This window comes from Lipotes vexillifer, unplaced genomic scaffold, assembly GCF_000442215.2.
Source record: "Lipotes vexillifer unplaced genomic scaffold, Lipotes_vexillifer_v1.1 scaffold500, whole genome shotgun sequence".
Taxonomy (NCBI): Eukaryota; Metazoa; Chordata; class Mammalia; order Artiodactyla; family Lipotidae; genus Lipotes; species Lipotes vexillifer.
The window spans coordinates 1,668,819-1,680,733 of NW_006778765.1; the positions used below are offsets into that span (position 1 = coordinate 1,668,819).

General features: G+C 59.5%; 2 protein-coding genes across 2 annotated transcripts in view; one reads left to right on the forward strand and one right to left on the reverse strand.

Annotated features, from left to right (window-relative positions):
• Positions 1-5,426, forward strand: part of DNAH1 (dynein axonemal heavy chain 1) — an 80,385-nt gene extending 74,959 nt beyond the window's left edge. The window contains exons 69-80 of the mRNA XM_007451889.1: positions 152-348; positions 596-744; positions 1,002-1,156; positions 1,240-1,371; positions 1,761-1,931; positions 2,021-2,200; positions 2,269-2,445; positions 3,073-3,243; positions 3,362-3,492; positions 3,841-4,192; positions 4,510-4,744; positions 5,305-5,426. Of these exons, the coding sequence (XP_007451951.1) occupies positions 152-348; positions 596-744; positions 1,002-1,156; positions 1,240-1,371; positions 1,761-1,931; positions 2,021-2,200; positions 2,269-2,445; positions 3,073-3,243; positions 3,362-3,492; positions 3,841-4,192; positions 4,510-4,744; positions 5,305-5,426 (2,172 nt within the window). The remainder of the gene's footprint in view (positions 1-151; positions 349-595; positions 745-1,001; positions 1,157-1,239; positions 1,372-1,760; positions 1,932-2,020; positions 2,201-2,268; positions 2,446-3,072; positions 3,244-3,361; positions 3,493-3,840; positions 4,193-4,509; positions 4,745-5,304) is intronic.
• Positions 5,427-6,899: 1,473 nt separating this feature from the next.
• The window catches only part of BAP1 (BRCA1 associated deubiquitinase 1), an 8,109-nt gene continuing 3,093 nt past the window's right edge, over positions 6,900-11,915 (reverse strand). Inside the window, exons 8-17 of the mRNA XM_007451856.1 lie at positions 11,619-11,697; positions 11,034-11,157; positions 10,575-10,722; positions 9,916-10,100; positions 9,355-9,488; positions 8,382-8,860; positions 8,107-8,267; positions 7,741-7,833; positions 7,535-7,607; positions 6,900-7,342 (exon numbers count right to left, since the gene is read on the reverse strand). Coding sequence (XP_007451918.1) covers positions 7,209-7,342; positions 7,535-7,607; positions 7,741-7,833; positions 8,107-8,267; positions 8,382-8,860; positions 9,355-9,488; positions 9,916-10,100; positions 10,575-10,722; positions 11,034-11,157; positions 11,619-11,697 — 1,610 coding nt within the window. The 3' untranslated portion in view covers positions 6,900-7,208. The remainder of the gene's footprint in view (positions 7,343-7,534; positions 7,608-7,740; positions 7,834-8,106; positions 8,268-8,381; positions 8,861-9,354; positions 9,489-9,915; positions 10,101-10,574; positions 10,723-11,033; positions 11,158-11,618; positions 11,698-11,915) is intronic.

The following is an 11,915-nucleotide window of genomic DNA, read 5'->3' on the forward strand; positions in this document are numbered from 1 at the left end:
AAAGAGGTGACACTAACCCAGACCTGTGCAACTGCCATCCCTAAGGGGAACTCCATTTCTCTGGCTGAGGATGGTAGGGGAGGCACCGCTAGGTGGGGCGCTGGAGACAGGCCTCAGGGCCTGGGCACTAGCCTCCCCTGTCCCTTGCCAGAGCGAGTGGCGCTACCTCCTGTCTGGGGGCTCTGTCCCTGTCATGAGTGAGAACCCTGCCCCGGACTGGCTGTCAGACCGGGCCTGGCGAGACATCCTGGCACTCTCCAACCTGCCGGCCTTCTCCTCCTTCGCCCTTGACTTCGTGAAGCATCTGTCGGAATTCCAGGCCATCTTTGACAGCCCTGAGCCCCACCGGTGAGCTGGGACCCAGGGCACAGCAGGGTGGGCACATCCAGGGGCTGAGACCCAGGAACAGGCTTGCCCTGGAGCCTTCTCTGAGGGGCCACACAGGGTTGCCCTGCAGCTGTGACTACATCTCTTCCATGCCCCCGGCCATGTACCCCTGGACACCCCATTCTCCCCTGCTGTCCAGCAAGCAGAGACCCTGTGGCCAGTGCCCTCCCACAGGTTGGCTCTCAGGGGGACGTGGGAACTGTTGCAGGGAGCCCTTGCCTGGCATCTGGGACCAGTACCTGGACCAGTTCCAGAAGCTGCTGGTCCTCCGCTGCCTACGTGGGGACAAGGTTACCAATGCCATGCAGGACTTCGTGGCCACCAACCTGGAGCCACGCTTCATTGAGCCCCAGGCAAGTGCTGTCAGCCAGCACCTGGGCTAATCCCCACCCTGGGTCCCAGGATCCTAGCTGCACCTGGACAGACCACTTTGCAGCCTTGGTCAGGCCAGGACCCCTAGCCACCCCAAAAAGCTCTGAGAGGTTCCAGGTCCCACCAGGAAGCCCCTCTGGGATTACTCTGGGGGACCCAGGACCCCCCTACCTCGCCCTGGTCGCCTGCCCCTGAGGAGAAGCTCTAGGTGGCCCCAGCATCTCTCCCTGCCCTGCAGGCAGCCAATCTGTCATTGGTGTTCAAAGACTCCAACTCCACCACGCCCCTCATCTTCGTGCTATCGCCTGGCACTGACCCGGCTGCCGACCTCTACAAGTTTGCCGAAGAAATGAAGTTCTCCAAGAAGCTGTCTGCCATCTCCCTGGGCCAGGGCCAGGTAAGGGCAAGGGGGTGGGGGAGAAGGGAGCTGGTGGGCTGGGCCAGCTGGTCCCCCACCACTCAGCACTCCTGTCCCCACAGGGCCCTCGGGCGGAAGCCATGATGCGCAGCTCCATAGAGAGGGGCAAGTGGGTCTTCTTTCAGAACTGCCACCTGGCACCGAGCTGGATGCCAGTCCTGGAGCGCCTCATTGAGCACATCAATCCCGACAAGGTACACCAAGGGAGTACAGTACATCCACCCAGGACTGATAAGGCTAAATGAGATCGTCCCACAGAGCACTCAGCCCAGCCACCAGCACACAGTGGGCGCTCAGGAAGTGACATGTGTGACACATATCAACTAGATTAATCTTCCCAGTGGCCCCCTCAAGTTACTGCTACCAGTGACTCGCCCAAGGCCACCCAGCACAGACGGGTGACCCTGGAACTTGCTGAAGCCCATGTTCTTTACCAGTGGTCCGTGCAGCCTGGTCTGGCCCAGCCCAACCCAGGGGTGGAGTCAGGCTGAGGGTGGCTCAGGGTCCTTGGGTAGGAGGGAGCCTGGTGTTGGGGCAGCCACCAGGTACAGGTCTCAATGCTCACATGGAGCATGGCCACCAGGTGCACCGGGACTTCCGCCTGTGGCTCACCAGCCTGCCCAGCAACAAGTTCCCAGTGTCCATCCTACAGAACGGCTCCAAGATGACCATTGAGCCGCCACGTGGGGTCAAGGCCAACCTGCTCAAGTCTTACAGCAGCCTCAGCGATGACTTCCTCAACTCCTGTCACAAGGTGAGACACACTTGGCACATGCACCCCCAGCCTGCCCCATCTCCATCCCCACCCTTCACGCCCCTCTGCCCCGCCCCCACCTCTGGCAGGTGATGGAGTTCAAGTCCTTGCTGCTGTCTCTGTGTTTGTTCCATGGGAATGCCCTGGAGCGTCGTAAGTTTGGGCCCCTGGGCTTCAACATCCCCTACGAGTTCACGGACGGGGACCTACGCATCTGCGTCAGCCAGCTCAAGATGTTCCTGGACGAGTATGACCACATCCCCTACAAGGTGGGCTGGGGATGGGCTGAGGGCGGGGAGCTGGGCGCCTGTGGGGGCCTGACCTACCCACCCCGTAGGTCCTCAAGTACACGGCAGGGGAGATCAACTACGGGGGCCGCGTCACTGATGACTGGGACCGCCGCTGCGTCATGAACATCCTGGAGGACTTCTACAGCCCCGCCGTGCTCTTCCCCGAGCACAGCTACAGTGCCTCGGGCGTCTACCACCAGATCCAACCCACCTACGACCTCAACGTGAGCACACACGGGGGCTATGCTTTAGGCGGCCTGCCAGGCTGGCGTCCTGGGGTGCCGTGAACACCTGGGTGCTGGAAGACTTGGCCCCAACCGGCCAGTAGCTCCTTTTCATTGATTGATCCATCCCACAAAGATGGCCCTGGAGCTCAGGTTCTGTGGGCAGAGGCCAACTCCCGCCTCTCAGCCCCTGCCCGAGAGGACTTTGTGAGGCTGGGAGGGGCTGGGCAGCTCCTCTGAGGCTGCCAGGTGAGGCAGTGAGGTGGGAAGCAGCCCAGACCACAGTCAGGGAGGGCTCCCTGAGGAAATGATGCTCCAGCTAAGATGTGTGAGGAGCAGGCAGGTGCTGGGTGGAGCACCCCAGAGTGTGGGTCAGCTGTGTAAAGGGCCTGTGGCAGGAGGGGCTGTGACAGGTTTGAGCAGCTGAATGAAGAAGCAGGGAGCTAGGCAGCAGGGAGAAGTGGGCTAGGAGGGAGCAGAGGCCATGGAGTCCCGAGGGTAAGAGGGAGATGCGTAAAACTTGCAACCAGGGGTGACGAGTAGTGGATGTGCTCAATTGGAGGGCTGTCCCGCAGGCTGGAGGTAGAGCAGGGCAGGGGCTTCAGTCGCAGCGCTCCTACCCTCCAGGGCTACCTCTCCTACATCAAGAGCCTTCCACTCAACGACATGCCTGAGATCTTTGGCCTGCATGACAATGCCAATATCACCTGTGCCCAGAATGAGACCTACACCCTGCTTGGCACCATCGTCCAGCTGCAACCCAAATCATCCTCTGCAGGCGGCCAGCGCCGGGAGGAGGTTAGTGGCAGCAGGGGAAAGGGCCCAGTGGTTGGGCAGGACCAGTCTCCTATCCACCCTCATGCCTGTTCCCCTGTGGGAAGGAACTCTGTGCATGTAGAATTCTTTGCGCCCACAGATAGTGGAGGATGTGGCCCAGAACATTCTGCTCAAGGTGCCTGAGCCCATCAGCTTGCAGCGGGTGATGACCAAGTACCCTGTGCTGTATGAGGAGTCAATGAACACGGTGCTAGTACAGGAGGTCACTCGGTAATCCCCTGCCACCCCCAGCCCTGAGTCAGCAGGCCACTGGTTTGTAGAGTAATGACAGTAAAAGCCACACCAAGTGCTATAAACCCATTCTCTAACTCAGCCACATTTTTATTCCATTTTACAGATGAGTAAACCAAGGCCCAAAAAGGTTACATGACTTGTCTAAGGTCATACATTTACTAACAGCCAGAGCTGGAACTGGTACTCAGGCCACTCGACCCCACTCTATGCTCTTAGCCCCTATGTTCTGCCATTGTTTTTTTGTCTACGGCCTACAACTGGGGAGTGCGGATATGGCCACACGGCCCCAGACCACTGCCTTCCTCCTTGCCACTGGCTCCACAGGTACAACCGGCTGCTGCAAGTGATCACACAGACACTGAGAGACCTGCTCACAGCACTCAAGGGGCTGGTGGTGATGTCCTTGCAGCTGGAGCTGATGGCTGCCAGCCTATACAACAACACTGTGCCCGAGCTCTGGAATGCCAAGGCCTACCCATCACTCAAGCCACTGTCCTTATGGGTCATGGACCTGCTGCAGCGCCTGGACTTCCTGCAGACCTGGATCTCCAAGGGCATCCCAGCCGTCTTCTGGATCAGCGGCTTCTTCTTCCCCCAGGCTTTCCTGACAGGCACCCTGCAAAACTATGCCCGCAAGTCTATCATCTCCATCGACACCATCTCCTTCGATTTCAAGGTCTGGACTCAGCCAGGGCCAGGTCAGGTGACAGGCTGGGGTGTGGCCCAGGTAGGAGGAGCACGGAGGCCACAGCTGGCTGGCAGAATCAGGGGAGCCCCTGAGAGGAGGTTGGGGGACAGGGAGAGCCAGAAGAGACCATAAGCCCCAGGGAAGTCCCTAGGGGCAGAGCACAGACTGTAGGCTACCAGCTGAAACAGCAGGTGAAGCGGGGAGGCAGGCAGAGCCCTCGGGAGGGAGCTTGTGCCTCCTGACCCAAATCCTAACCGAGATTCTGGGTGTTTATATGTGAGGGGGCATCTGTGTGCCCACCACAGGTGATGCGCCAGTCGGTATCAGAGCTCAAGACAAGACCCAAAGACGGGTGCTTCATCCATGGACTGTTCCTGGAAGGTGCCCGATGGGACCCTCTGGCCTTCCAGCTGGCTGAGTCTCGGCCCAAGGAGCTATACACAGAGATGGCCGTTATCTGGCTCCTGCCAACGCCCAACCGCAAGGTCCAGAACCAGGACTTCTACCTGTGCCCCATCTACAAGACACTGACCCGTGCTGGTATGGGGCCCAGGGCGGGGAGCCTACACCACAGGTGGGGGCCCAGGGTTGGGCCAGTTAGGCTGACCCAGGTTAGCTGAACAGGATGGCTGACAGAGGTCAGTCAGCACTCACTCCTGAGACTGACTAGGCCAGGACAGAGCTGGGCCAGTTGTAGGCAAGGTGATGCGCAGGGGCTGGGCCCAGTCTGTGGGGAGTGGCCCCTGAGCTCACCATCCTCTTGCCTCCCTTAGCAGACCCACCTTGGGTCCTGGGAGGCCCGGCCTGCCAATGGAGGTCCAGAGGGGGTAACTGAGGCCTGGAGAGGTGGGGTGGGCCTGGGCTGGGTCCACAGGGAATGAGCAGGGGCGTCAACTCTCCCATTCCCATCCTCAATCGTCAGTGCAGTAACTTAGGGCAGGCCTGAGCCTTGGCCACACTCCCCAGACAGGCTTCCTCTTGGGTCAGGTCCCCTTCCTTGTCCCAAGCTCAGTTTGCCAAGTCCACTGCCTTTCTTTATACCCTGTTCCTGCCCTAGCTGAAGCAGACAACTTAACCTTCCCCCTTCTTGCCTGCTCTAGGAACACTATCAACCACAGGCCACTCCACAAACTACGTCATTGCTGTGGAGATCCCCACCGACCAGCCCCAGCGACACTGGGTAAAGCGTGGTGTGGCCCTCATCTGTGCCCTGGACTACTAGACCCAGACAGAAGGGCTGGCGCCATTAAAGTTGCATTTCCTAAACAGTCCAGCTGAGCCTTAGCTGCTTACACCAGGCCCCCTCTGTAGAACCCACTGCCAGGGAAACAGTGCGGGTGAGAGGCTACAGGGGCCTCAAGAGAAAATGTGGTTAGCAGGGGGAAGAGTAACACAGTTGGCAGCTTTGACCTGCAACAAGGGAAGAGAGGTGAGCCTTGCAAGGTCCCAGGGCCCCTCCAGGGACTGACTACACACCAGGCAGGACTAGAGACAGAGGTGCCACCTCCACTGAGCCCCAACACCTCTCCAGGTTGCAAAGCTGCCAGATCTGGCGAAAGCCATGGCCCTCTCCTCCCACACTACACCTTGCACACAACTCCTCAGGTTCCACAGCCCACCCGAAGCCCCTCCTCAGTTCAGACCCTAAGTCCCAGGCCTAGGGTCCCAAGAACCTCTGCCCCAGAAGGCTGAATGCCCAAGGATGCACTCCCCTTACCTCTCTGGTCACACACAGGGCCCTGGGCCCAGGTCTGGTTAGGTCCTCACTCCCACCACAGCCCTGGCCTACAAACCTCAGGCCAGCAAGCACAGGAGGGCTCATTTTTTAGGAGAGTTTTATTCATTCATTAGTCCAATATTTACAGGGGCCAGAGGGGTCGGGCTATGCTTAGCGCAGAGGCAGCTGCCATGCCTGCCAGCTGCCCCCCACCCCGGTCACTATGTACACATAAGGGGCCCGCCTGGATCACCTTCAAAGCCACCTGGAAGAGGCCATGGGGCTATGTTTGGGGCCTGAGCTCCAGAGGCAGTGCTGGGCCCATCAGCCGTTGGCATCAGGCCCTCTGGGAACATGGGGCTCCAACTGGTTGTCTTGGTCCTACTGTCCCCCACCCTGAGTGCCCTGCAGAAGCTGAGAAAGCTGGCATGGCAGGGAGAGCTGAGTGGTGCCAGCTTCCTGCAAGCAGCCCTGTCTCTGCTGTCTCTAAGAAGAGGGAGACATGGTAATACTGAGGGGCGGGCAGAGGCTCCTCTGAGCCCAGGAGCCCAAAGCAGGCCCCTTGCCAGGGCCACAACACTGAAGACAAAGAGCCCAGGGCCTTGCCACAGAGAGCAGTCTTACCAAGCCTGGCCAAAGCCAGGGCACCAAACAGCTCAAACACTTCTCTCTGCTCAGGCCATGGGACCCAAGCAGGCTGCTCACCCCACCCCCGCTGGGACACCACACTCCCGGTCTAGCCCAGCAGCCAGGTCCCTGAGTTTGGAGCTCTCCCAGGAGGAACGAAGAGCAGACCTGGCTTCCTCGCAACAGGGACAACTGGGGCCAGAGCAGCAGGGCCCCCAGCTGTGACCCTGCAGGAGTGACCCTGGCCCTCCAGGATGACAGCTGTTAGGAGAGAACTCAGAGTCAGGAAGCTGACTATGTCAACACAGTGGTGGCAAGATGGGTTAGAGCCCAGAAAAATAGACGTCTCTGTAGGTAAAATATATATTCTGCTGCCCAGGCAGAAAGGCCAGGTCCTGCCACTCCACAGCCGGCTGTGGAGGAAGCTGCAGCACCTCCCTGTGCCCCAGCTCCTGCTTCCAGAGCATGACGGGGGCGGCCCTGCCCTGGTAGGCACTGGGGTACTGTGCAGAGAATCCTGGCTTGGCTCCTATCCCCAGGGTCTGGGCTCTCTGACTGGAACTATTCGGTAATACTGGGAAGAGGGGGAGTGGGGCAGGGGGAGGGCCCTGGTGAGGGCCGTGTGGCAAGAGTGAGCAGCAGGGTCAGGGCCAGCAGTCCTCACTGGCGCTTGGCCTTGTAGGGGCGTGAGCGTTTCCGCCGGTCAGGCTTCCGCTGCTTGTGGAGTCGGCCAATGCTGACCCCCTGGCGCCGCCGCACCGAGATGTTCTGCTCCACCAGGTTGGCCAGCATGCCTGTGGAGAGGCGCAGGCCCTCGAGCAGGTGGCTGGATGCCCAGCAGCCACTCGCTCAACCGGCCACAGCCTCCGGTCAGAAGCTGAGGCTCTCTCGGCCCTCCCTGAGACTACAGTCTGCTCAAGCCCCAGCAGAGGCCTGAAGGAGGGGGCCTGAGGGCCAGGGTAAGGTGCAGCAGCGAGACCCCTCACCTTCCTGAGCCAGCATGGAGATGAAGGTGCAGATGAACTCATCGTAGTTGTGTGTTCTTCTCTGGTCGTCGATCTGTGGGAGAGAAGAATGAGGACATGAGGACGCCGCAGCCATCTCCCCAGAGCAGCCACCAGCTGACCCCAGCAGGCCGCACCTCTGGGCAGACCGGTGGGCAGAGGACCAGGCAGCTGGAGAGAGGGCCCACCTTGAACTTCTTCCTCTTCTCCACCTCTTCCTTGAGGCAGGCCTCATAGTTTGCGATCTCGGCCTCCACACACTTCAGTAGTGCCAGCAGCTCCTGCCAAAACCCAGCAATTGCACCCGTGGTGGGGGGGCTGGCCAGCACCAAAGCCCCACTACCAGCAGGCAGCTAGAGGCAAGGACGAGCAGCCGGAGTCCCGGGAGCCTACTGAGGCCCCTGCCACCACCCGACCCAGACAGGCTTCCTGGCACCTGGCTTCAGCCACCACCCTTCACACCAAAATCCCAACTAGGAACCCAACACCTGGGCAGCAGTGCCCTCGGCCCTTCCCTTGGCAGTATTAGAAGAGAAAGCTGCAGAGGGGCTCACCTTGGGTGAGTACTTCTCCCCGCTCAAGGGCTCACTAGGCCTGACCAGCCCAGGCTTCTCTCTGCTGTCCACAGCCTCCACCACCTCTTTCTCCTCTGGGCTACCAGACCCCTGGCTGCCTTGGCTCGGTCTGATGGAAGGTGAGGACCCCTTCCCACTCTCTGGGAAGAGAAGGCACGAGAAGACCCATGAGAGTGCAGGACACGTGGTGGTCACTTGGCCACCTCCCTCCTCAGTATGCCACTGGGAGGCCAGTGAACCAGCCCAAGGCCCACCTGTCAGTGCCAGGGGACTCAGCACACCGTCCTCAGCCAGGTGCAGCAGGCCCGTGCTGATGACAGGACCCAGGTCGCGTACAGCACGATTGTAGCGTATGCAGTCAACACGCAGCAGGCTGTCGTCCTCTCCAAAAAGCACCTTGGAGATGTGGGAGGTGACGGGGCTAGAGGGCCGCGTGGGGTTGGCCGAGCGGATGGGCGAGCGTAGTGGCGAATTGAAAGCGCTGCCGATCTCAGAGGCTGTGTCAGTGCTCTCATTGCTGGGGGTGGGTGAGGGCTGTGAGTGCGTGGGCACTGCCACAGCTGGACTCCCAGCTCCGCTGCTCGTCTTGATGGACAGAGGAATTGAGAGGTCTTTCTGGGACTCTTTGAGCTTCTCGGCCAAGACGTTGATGGTGTTGGGCTGCAGCACCGACAGCTGCCCATCCCCAGAGCCACTCAATGGCCCTGGTTTCCCCGGCCCCTTTCGCTTATACCTGTGGGGCCCAAGGAAAGGTAAGCCAAGGGAATGGGCAAGGTGACCACATTCAGCAACGCCCAGAATGACCTGAACACATCTTGGCCTCCAGGGACTGACCCTGAAGCTCCAGCAGCTTGACCTGGCCATGCCAAGCCTGGCACACTGAGCTTCGACAGCCGCAGCCAGGTGTCCTCAAAGGACACCTCCTCTATTCCAGCTGTCTCACTTCTGGCCTTTTGCCAATGCCGGTTCTTCCAGCAAAGATATCCCCCACCCCATCTCTCAAGGCCTAGACAAAAGGCCTTGATGTCTGGTCAAATGTGCACGGCCCTCGCCCAAGCCCTCCAAAAATTTCTTGGGACCTGGAGTCAGCCCCTTCACGTCAGCCTCCCCGGGGCCCTGCACTCAGCAGGCATTTAGCATTATCTGCTGAAGGGCATTTTCTGGGCTGGAAGATTCAAGATAGGATCTGCAGCACTCAGCCTCCAGCCTTACAAAGCTGGGGCTAACCTGATGGCGGAGTTGGTGTTCTGCACGTCATCCTCCTCATCATCCTCGTAGTCGTCCTCGTCATCTGAGTACTGCTGGGGTGGGCGGACTGGAACTCGGCTGCGGCCCACACCTGCTGCCAGGTCTTCCTCCTCCTGGGGCAGAGACCCAGGGCGGCCATGAGCCAGGCTGGACACAGCAGCCACAGCCAGGAAGCCAACATGGCTTCCACTGAATCCCTCCAGGTGCTCCAGAGCCCACCCACACTACCTGCCTACATAGGGCTTCTAAGAGAAACAGAGTGCCCTGCAACACCTGCATTTATTTTGCCAGTAGAACCCAACCCACAGAGCTGAATCCAACCCCATGCCCTAAACATTTAGCCCCACAGCCATGAGACTGAGTTTAAAGTCAGAGGAGCTCTCTCTGCCTCCCTCAACCCCTGCCATCGTAGGAGCTTCTGAGAATCAGAGGAACCTGGTTACCTAGGCCCCGAGAGAAGGCAAACACCAATGAATCACCTGAGGAAAGTGCCTGTTGCAACCTCTCAAAAGAATCCTGGAGGGAATCCTGCCAGCTTACCTGCATGGGGGACTTGGCATAGTTGTGATTGTCCAGAAAGGCTGGCAGCCGCTGGACGATAGGAGTGGGGTTTGGGGGAACCCCATTGATGCTGCTCCCTGGAGGCTTCACCACCAGCTTGGGTTTGCTGGGAGGGCTGTGGGTCGGGGCTTGTGGGCACGAACCAGCCACCTCCTCTGCACCATCTGAGAGGGAGAGAGGCATGGGCAGGACTTTCAGCCAGACCCTCAAGAAAAGCTGTCCTCAGCCCACTATCTCCCCAGTCCTGGGGCACAGTACTGCTCCCCTTCCCTTCTCAAAGAAGAACAGCAGAGACAGCTGATGGGTGGAGAATCAGCAAGCTCTAAGTCATGGGGCCACAGTGAGACAGGAAAAGGATGAGATGAAAAAGAGGAGGCAGAAAGAAAAAAACTTCTAGAGAGGCTAGAAAGGGAATATACATTAAGGAGAAGGCTTGGGGGACTGTGGTAATGGCAGCCCTTTCCAGGTGCCTTTGTTTAGGGAGGGACTGCTCTTCCTCCATGTTCCGAGGGGAGAGGGCTGTAGGTACCAGGCTTCAGACCTCCTGCAGGAGCCTCTGAACCACTGCCCAAGTGCCTCCATACAAAAAGACTTGCTCTGCTTGGGGTGGCTCTGAGGCCCATGAGAGGCTCCAATACCTGTGTGGGTGCCCTCAGAGGCCGCTGGGGCCCTGCTTGTTTCCAGGGCCAGAGGGGACTTGCTGCTGACTGCTTTGGTCTCTTCAGGCAACTGTGACTCTTGAGACTTGTGGGTCTGAATCAGCTCTGGCTGCGTTACCCTAATCAGCTGAAATCAAAATCCAAGGTGCGGAGGAGTGAAGGCAGACCCTAGCTTCTACCTTGGACAGCTAAGGGCCTTGGCTCTACTCACTCACTTAAAGGGAAATAAAACAGCCAAACCTCCTTTCAGAGGCTATTCTCCCCCTCCCCAATGCCAAGTCCCATCACCTTTCCCACAAAGGGAGCAAAGAAAAGGAGTGGTTAATTGCAGCCCAGATCCACAATACAGAGTAATGTGGGAATCAGACACAGATGCCCCAGTGGAGGGAAGGAGTGGGTGGCTGGGCTAGGCAGGGCCTGGGCAGGAGGGGTACCCACCTGCTGCAGGGCCTCCAGTACTGTCTGACGGTTCACCTTCAGAACGTGCAGCCTGGCCTCATACTTGATCCTGCGGTCGGGCACCACCGCCATCAGGTTGAAGCGGATGTCATGGTAGGGCTCCCTGCAGTCACAGCCGTGGCCGTGAGAGCAGCTCTCACCCTGGCCCCGCCATCAGGTTGAGGCAGATCTCCTGGCAGGGCTCCCTGAAGTCACACCTGCAGCCACAGGTACAGGCCCCACCCCAACAGGCGGGCAGTAGCTGGCCATGCACACCAGGCACCTGAGCTGGTGCCTTCCAACAAGCTGCGTGAGGGGCCTGTCAGGAAGTGAGCCAGCACACGTGGGCCACCCAGGGCTCCACCAGGGCCTGCCCCTCCCCAGGCTATCCTGAAGCAGGCCACAGGCAGCCTGAGTGGGAAACAGGGCAAGGAGTTGGGAGCACAAGATCTAATCCTGATCTTGCCAGATTCATCACATGGCCTTGCACAAGCCATCTGGCCTCTCTCTGCCTTGGTTCCCTCTTCTGTGTCCCTCCCAATGGGGGCACAGCTCCAGAAGGTAGGGCAGGCTCAGGGCCCTTACCCTGCAGTGGCGAGGCCGATACGCTCCATGATGACCCTCCGGGCCTTGTCTGTCCACTCCTCATCCTCCCCCCAAGGCCCTGGGGGAAACCAAGACAAGGAGTCAGTAGGTAGGAAGCCCTGAGCTCGGGCAGGCCAGGAGTTGGAAGGATGATGGAGAGCAGGTGACCCAGAGAATCAGGGGCTAGTTGGACAATGCAGTACAGGGTGCCATCCTGCCAGAACCACGTCTTCAAGACACCCCCGCCCCCCCACACCCCCCCCCCCACCGGGTCCCAAGCACTTGAGGACCCTCAGC